General features: G+C 43.1%; 1 protein-coding gene across 1 annotated transcript; it reads left to right on the top strand.

The window, feature by feature from the left end:
- Positions 1 to 1960: 1960 nt before the first annotated feature.
- On the top strand, positions 1961 to 7981 carry CAMLG (calcium modulating ligand). The gene is made up of 4 exons (XM_049829895.1): positions 1961 to 2170; positions 3642 to 4096; positions 4869 to 4934; positions 6613 to 7981. Exons 1-4 carry the CDS (start codon positions 2005 to 2007, stop codon positions 6802 to 6804), a joined length of 879 nt encoding a protein of 292 aa, XP_049685852.1. The 5' UTR covers positions 1961 to 2004; the 3' UTR covers positions 6805 to 7981.
- Positions 7982 to 8032: the final 51 nt, after the last annotated feature.

Below are 8032 nucleotides of genomic sequence, written 5' to 3'. Positions count from 1 at the left end.
GCCATCTGGCTGGAAGTTGGTCTCAAGAGCCAGCTGACATTTATGGTTGGAATTTATCCTTCAGCAGTGTTCCCAAGATGGTGATCCATTTTATTGTAGGTAACCTGGTATCTTCATTTAACATCCTAGTCTTTCAACACTTCTTTTGTAATAGTCATTCCATCTTATGCTTGCCAGTTGTTTTTTTTTTTATGAGCTGTCATCACTGCTGCTTCTGGTTCATCATACATATGTTAATGCATGAGCTTGGTACTTTTACCTCTGTATTTATCAGGTTTTTTTGAATACAGAATCCTATCATTCTCTAAATCACTTAGCATCACAGAAATATTAACTGGACTTGTTGGCATAAAGTTTTTCCCCAATACATGTAACGATTTGTCCTGCTGCTGCTGAATTTCACCACTCCAGCTGTAGCTCGGCGTTCAACAGGCAGCCATCCTAGCACTGGTCTTTGGAACTCGCAAGTACAGGATCTTGAAGCTGAGTCCTGCTTCTAATTGAAGTGCCTGTGGCGCAGTCTGTGAGTTAAGGAGTGCAAGTCATTCAGTGTCAAGGATGTTGAAGGTAATTAGTTTGAATTATTGATGGAAAGTATCCACGTCCCTGTTTTCATGTGGTTCGGCTTTCGGGTCCTTTTGCTACGCATGTTAGCTCTGTGAGTGTTCAGCTAAGGGAATAATACTGTAGCCCAGTTTTGTCGCTTTTTGTCATGCAAGTAGAGGTGTGATAGACTTTTTATTGTACATAAATATGGATGTTATGCCAACTGTATCTTGCTAGAAAGAACTGAAGACACTCCTTGTTTTATAATGTTACAGTAACTCTAGCATCCTTGAGAGGTCCTTCTTCCCTTGTTTTTTTCCTCAATATGAATAGTCAATCTCTTCAGCTGCTCACTATATTAACAGCAGTGTGGTGACACTACACTGGGAATACGATTTGGGAAGCTGACCTGTGCTGCCTACCAGCACCCAGAAGGCATTTCCCTATGCTGTGTATCCGTTTCATGTCCACACAAAAACGTCTGTTTCCTGGCACTCTAATAATCAGCATATTCTCTTCCCTCATTTGGAGTGAGCCCAGAGGTGACAAGCTAACTTCCTAAATTCAGCTGCACAGCAGCCCTCAAAGCTTTTCCAACAGAAAATCTCAAAACCCGGCACTGCGCTCCCCCTCAGCGCGCTGATCTGTTCTGCCTGAGGAGCGCAACGGGGGCTCGCGCTTTGTAGTTTAAACGTTGCGTGCTGGAAATTAAACATCTCTGTGAACTTAGCCTTGTGAACGCCTCTGATGTTCTGCTGCTTTTGTACGGTCACAGTTTTAACTGTTTTTCTAGTTACAGAGTGTTAGGTAAATACTACTTTGGTTAGAACGTGAACGTTTGCTTATTCTAATGCTTTAAGTTTCTACACAGAAACTCTGTAGAAATATCTCTCTGTATGATAAGGAAAATGCTACCAGCCTATACCAGTTTTTATATTGCATCGTTAAGCAGATTTTCCTCCTGGCTTTGCCAGGTTTACCAAAACCAGAATTTTAAGCAAACCAAGGAAGGTGCTGGCCAGCGCCGGCTCTCAGAGCATTAAGTCACGTCACCGCTGGTTTGCTTTTCCTATAGGCATGCAAAACGCCTCACCCCGGCTGCAGGTTTCCCTCAGCGCGGCGTCCCCCCGCCCCGCCGCCACCTCAGCCCCGCTGGGCCGGCGCCGCCCCGCGGCCATCGCTCCCTTCCCGCCTCCTCGCTGCACTGACGCCATCGCCTCTCGCGCCGTGATGTCACTTCCGAGGCCGGAGCGGCCATCTTCAGTGCGGGCGCCGTCCGGTCAGTGAGCGCGCCGCGCCGAGGGCTCTCCCCGCGCGGTTCCCCGTTCTCCTGCCCTTACGCGAGATGGCGGCGCTTGCTTCAGCGGCTGGAGGCGGGCGGCACTGGCGCCTGCGCGCTGAGGTGGGGCGGCCCCATTGTGCGGCGCTGAGGTAACGCCGCGGCCTCTTCTGCCGGGGATGGAGGACGGCGGCGGGGCGGGAGCGGTGCCCGCGCCCCCGGGGGCCCCCGCCGGCCTCTCGGCCTCCCAGCGCCGAGCCGAGCTGCGGCGGAGGAAGCTGCTGATGAACTCGGAGGAGCGGATCAACCGCATCATGGGTTTCCACCGGCCCGCGGCGGGCAAGGGTGAGCCGGGTGGCGGCGGGGCTGCGGCGGCGGCGGTGTGAGGGGTCCCGGCCGCGGGGCTGGCGGTGAGGTCCGGCTGCGGCCTCCTTCTGCCGTAACCGCTCCCCCCCGCAGTCTTCTCACGGGACAGTGGCTGGCTCCCAGCGGCTGCTGTTTGGCCTCTCGGTGCGATCTTTCGTTTCAGCGATGCTTTAAGTCAAGCACGACCTTCTCTGGTCCTCGAGAGACCCGCGGATAGAATACGTGTGTCACCAGAAATGTGCCGAGATCGGGTCTTGGGGCTGTTACTGTTCATCCATAGCGAGCAGACAAGCTTGTCGTTTCCCTTCACGTAGTTTTTCTTGGTTGAAGAAACGATGAACCTCCCCTACGTTTTCATACAGTAACTACTTTCATAGCTGTGTTTTCATATCGAAGTTTTCTTGCATTTGGATAACAACCAGTCATTGGGTGCTTGTGGTTGACATGCAAAATTTTCTTGCAGATTCATAGGTAGGTCATTTATATTTCTGTACATACTTCGAGGAGGCTGACTGTCTTGTCAGGAAAGAGCTCTCTGATTTCAGTTTACAAGGGTGCCCATAAGCCATGAATCAATATGCTTTAATGCTGAAAAATACTCTTTAAGCATTGGTTCTTCCTCTCTGGTAGGACCAGACCTGTTCTGCACACCTCTCGGTTTGGTTTTTGTTCTCTAGGATCATCTCTTTCGCTCTAAGATGGGGTGTTCAGGTTTAACATAGAGCAGGTTGACACTGCTTTGCCTCTGACAATAGAGAAGAACAAGACAAAGTACACTCCTTCTATTGCCTGCTCATTTGTCAGTCTTTAATGCTCCTTCCATGTGATGCACTTTCTGTAAATATTAGTCCTTTTTCTAATGTTACTTCACGTATTTGGAACAACTTTCCTCTTGGGCATGCAACGTTGTTGCTTAAGGAAGTCTGATGTTTTAATTTCTCTATTGCTGACTGACAGCTTCAACTTCTAACCAGTGTTGCACAGCTTTCTGTCTCATGTCTGCGCCGTTTCTGAAGAGTGCCCTGCAATGAAAAGCAGGTACACGTAGGGTTCTTTGTAGGCTGATGGAGGAGATCCAGGAGTGTGCTGAGTCCAGCTGTGTAAAAATGTAATTTTGGTGAAGCTGATGAGTGTTTTCAGTCTGGGCCATGCTGTGCTCTTCCCTTTTTGTTATCATTTGTTGTGTAACCAAAGTCTGAGTGTAAATGTTTCCTTTGGTACACAAGTAGGTTGTGTATGAGCTGAACCCGTTTCTTTTTAAAATGGGATTGCTTGTATTCAGGTATGTCAAATGGCTTTGTGATTAATAATTAGCACATTTATTAATCATAAATCTGTCTTTTCACTTTGGAAGTGGAGGCATCAACCCAGGACCCCAATCCAGTATGGCTCAAATGGTGTTCCATTTACCTGGTGCGCATAACTCTGTATTTTTGTTTCTCTTCTTTAGATGACGAAAGTCACACAGAATCAAAGCTTCAGCACGAACAAGATAAATCAAACTCCCTTCCCATTCCTTCAGTTTCCAAGCGAATTGTGCTTGGTGATTCTGTCTGTAGTATGGCAGGCACAGCTGACCATGCAGGCAGCATGGTAGACCTCAAAGGGGATAAGGACTTGTACAGTAAAACTCCAGAGCTTGTCAATGAGGGTACAAGTGAGCTCCGTCACCGTAATAGAGGGGAACTGCCATCTGAAGCTGCACCACGGCCACCTAGACATGGATTAGACCAGTACTTATCCAGATTTGATGAAGCTCTGAAGCTGAGGAACCAGCTGATGAATGAGAAGCCAAGCCAAGAGAATGGGAATGCAGTGGAGGAGTTTGACTCTTTCCGCATTTTTAGATTGGTGGGATGTGCTCTGCTTGCCATCGCAGTCAGGGCTTTTGTGTGCAAGTACTTGGTGAGTTCAGGGAAACAAACAATCCTATTCTGTTTTGCTAGTTTACTGCAAACTTACTAGGAAATATCCTTTATCTAGGGCTGAAGTCCATCAGTAACGACTGAGTTTGGAACTTCAGGCACGCTACGTTTCCAACAACTGTATAAAACCTTAAAAAAATCTCTAAATTCTTTAAGATGAATCTGTGTTACCTAACACAGCCACTGTGTTAACAGCTGAGAGTAGCACGCGTTTGGCCTGTAGTGTTTGAGGAGCAGAAGCACTAGAATAGTTGTTGCAGCTTCAGTCCCCTGCAAGTTTATTTCCATCTTTGTGAGCATGAGTCAACTGCTCTTCTAGTTTGGAGTCTACAAAAGAATAATAGAGTAAGAACAATAACAGTTGTCCAAGAGAAGCAGATCCTACTCATTTATCAGTCTTCTGAGAAAAGTAGTTCCTCAATATTCCTGGTGTCTGCCAGTACATCATACAGAGGTGTGTGGCTGGTACAGCCTGCCACCTCCTGGATCACTGGGCTCATTTTTACATGCTGCTGTATGCTTCAGGTTTTCAGGTTTTTAGGCTCAAAGAAAATAAAGCAGAACCTCATTTTTGACATGTAACTTGTCTACTTAGGTTTGTAGTATTCAAGAATAGTGTTGCTATTGTCCAAAAATCATTTTTTTACCTATGTAACTTTCTTTTATGACTTGGGAAGCATTAAATTACTGTGTTTTATTAGCTATTACTTCTGACCAAGTTAATTTTTGTATATTCTTTTCTGTTCCTTCAGTCAATATTTGCACCGTTTCTTACTCTGCAACTTGCTTACATGGGACTGTCCAAGTACTTTCCAAAGGTAAAATATTTTTTTCATTAATTTGAAATGTTTTAAATTTAAACTTGTGCTTAGATTGTATTGTTTTAGGACCAATGCATGTGAAGTATTCTTCCCTTGTTTTAAACTGTAGAATTGAGAGTTTCTAAATGCTGATAGTTTATACTAGTTTTTAATCTTCCCAGATTTAGTCCAAATCTTTTTTAAAAGTTGCTGTGAAAACATGGACTAGCAGCTTGTTTAGCTGTAGCCTAATTGAAAGCATCGGACCAGGAAAGCCAGGTAGTTCTTTCATGTCTTCAGGAAATCTTTGCTTTTCTCCTAGACCACACTGTTCTGTGGTTACTGTTTGCTCTGTCAGCAGCTCTTTGCATGCGATACCTGGATGAAATTTGGGAGGGTGTTCGTTAAAAAATGAGACAGTCCTTGGGTTTTAAGGGCTCTAGATTCCATTGCTAGTATCTGTTTGAATAGCAGCTTGAAATTTATTCGTGTGTGAAACTTGCTTATTAGCAAGATTTGCTATATACTTGCTTTATATATTTACACCAGTTAGTTGTGCTGAAGTATTTGGTTGATGATTTTGTCAGGTCTACAGTGCAAAGCAGGATTGAATGATGCTCAAGCCATAGTTGAAAGGGAAAATTTGCATTTTAAAGGAATAATAGATTACCTGTAGCAAATCGGAATAAATCAGCAGTTCTTTTGTAGTTAAGTATATCATTGAAAACTAAACTTCATAGTAGTCACTCTAAGCTGACGTGTCACAACACAGAACAGTAGAATTAGCCTTAGACTTGCACTAGCTCATCTGCTAGATCTTTTTGATCTTGTTTCTGCTGTCTTTAAAATCAGCTCTTCAGTTTCAGAATTTAAAGAGGTGGTGCCTTTCCACAGCTTGCTTTTACTGCACTTACACCCAGGTGAGGTCAATCAGCTTGTTATCCTTCATTTTTCTCTCATGAAACCTAGGAAGATTCTTGAAAGCTTAATTTAGATTGGATTAAATTAAGATGTTCAGCAAGTATCAAATTGCCAAAACTTTCAGCCACTATCATCTTTTCCTGCCTGTCAGACTTTGCATCCTCAGGATTCATTATCTTAAGGACAGGAGCACAGCTTTCAAAAGGGCTTTTGGGCATTTCTGAGTTGAGAGGATAAAATTGCCAAAGGGAGTCATGCTAAAATAGAAAGAAACAGTTGGTTTTCAGTTCTAAATCATTTTTATATGTTAGAAAAGTAACTATTTTTTGCCAAGTAGTGTGAAGAGATTAATCCTGTTCTGCCAGTGGAGATGCCTGGCTTGGCTTCTTACACCCAGGCTGCCCTTGTCTGGGACTCTTCCTGCTCATGCAGAAGCTGCTGCACAGCCCCACTTTACAGCCTGCTTGTAGTGCCAGCATGAAGTAGGCATAATACCTGTGATGAATTTTACCTGCTGTTAACTAGCTTCTCACTCAGCTCCATTGGATCCATCACAACATGAATCTGTAGTTAGGATAAGTGTTGTGAATCCTGGAGGGTGTCTGGAGAGAATCAATCCAAAGCTGCTAATCTTACCGATAAATTTGAAATGTGCCTGGCTGTGTGTGAAACCGTCACAACATTTGTGAAATGTAAAGCAGAATTGCACTATAACAGAAGAACTAATGTAATGCTGTTTGTGTGTGGTTTTTTGTGTTTGTTTTTTTTCGTTTAGTGTGAGAAGAAGGTGAAAACGACAGTATTAACGGCTGCTCTTTTACTGTCTGGAATCCCTGCAGAAGTGATTAGTCGCTCCATGGACACCTACAGCAAAATGGGAGATGTTTTCACAGACCTTTGTGTCTATTTCTTTACTTTTATCTTTTGCCATGAACTTATTCTGGTTTTTGGTTCTGAAGTACCATGATGGCTGTAGAATTCAACGTGGTAGTTACACTAAAGCTTTCTGGACTGTATTCCTTTAATGTCTGACTGTGCAGACAGGTTTAAACCTTCATTGAAATTCTTACCTGTTGGAATGCTTGAAAGGAGCCTTAAATCCAGTCATTTTGGGAAAGGAAGAGCAAGGTCCCAGACTGCCAGTTGTATTGGTTCAGTTTATTTAAATACTGTGTCTGCCTGTTACAAATGTGAAGAATAGGATGCAAGTGTCAGTGGATGATTTATTTGGTTTAGTTAGATGATGCCCTTCTCAGCCTCCTTCATAAATATTTACAAAGCTGCCTTTGTTCTTTCCAGTGAGAACAAAGAGAATTCCTTTCAGCAGAACCATATATATATATCCAGTATGACTATAGCTAACAAGACCTGCTCATTTTGTGATGTTCCCATTTTTTTAAGAAAGCTCTAAATAAAAGAAATCCCTGTATTCTGTTGTTCAAACTCAGAATGTTGAACCAAGTAGCTGCTTCTGGAGAATGTTGGTGAAACATGCCACTTTGTTGTCCTAATCCTTGCCTTGCTATACATTATTTGTTGTGATTGCGATTAATTTCATTTGATGATTATAGTGCAAAACAGCTAAGCAAAACCAACAACAAAAAAAAACCCTGTTGCTTACAAATGTTATTAATCAAAAAATAGGAAGAAACAAAATTGTTCGTCTCACCTGTTTGTGAGTTTCCAGCAGCCTAATCCTAGTGTAGCTCATACATGTGCTTTCATTCTGATGCTTTTTCATTATTTAACAGTTCATCTCATGAGGGGAAAGTTGTATATATTGGTAACCAACCTACAGTATGAAATGTTTGCTCTAGTATATGTAAAACTTAAAAGGCAACTATTTTTTTTTTCTAGCTCCTTGCAGGATTGCATAAGACAACTTCTAATAAGACATTAATTTCTGCCATTTGTATCTGTTTTATTACCAGACATTGCATGTAAACAGGATCTTAACTGCAGAAGAGTTCTGCTCCTGCTGTGTAATACTACAACCCAACCGTATACAGTCTTTGATTCAGCAGAGCTGTTTACGTTAACTTTTTTGGTGTGTTTGTGAAATTGCCCCAGTGAAACCACAGTAGCCATTCCTGTTAAAATCCTGTATACCACAAGTGACAGTGAAATAAAAAACAGTGCTTTGAGTTGACTCCCACACGAAGATCTATGTATGAAGGGAGAATAGCATTTTGTAT

The sequence above is a fragment of the Accipiter gentilis genome, chromosome 26 (genome assembly GCF_929443795.1).
Source record: "Accipiter gentilis chromosome 26, bAccGen1.1, whole genome shotgun sequence".
In the NCBI taxonomy this organism is placed as follows: domain Eukaryota; kingdom Metazoa; phylum Chordata; class Aves; order Accipitriformes; family Accipitridae; genus Astur; species Astur gentilis.
Note: the sequence above shows the minus strand (reverse complement) of the source record. Positions and strands in the feature narration are given on the sequence as shown.

Coding starts and splice junctions, on each gene's coding strand:
- CAMLG (XM_049829895.1), top strand. CDS start 2,005: ATGGAGGACGGCGGCGGGGCGGGAGCGGTGCCCGCGCCCCCGGGGGCC. Junction 4,097..4,868: donor CTTTTGTGTGCAAGTACTTG/GTGAGTTCAGGG, acceptor CTGTTCCTTCAG/TCAATATTTGCACCGTTTCT. Junction 4,935..6,612: donor TGTCCAAGTACTTTCCAAAG/GTAAAATATTTT, acceptor TTTTTCGTTTAG/TGTGAGAAGAAGGTGAAAAC.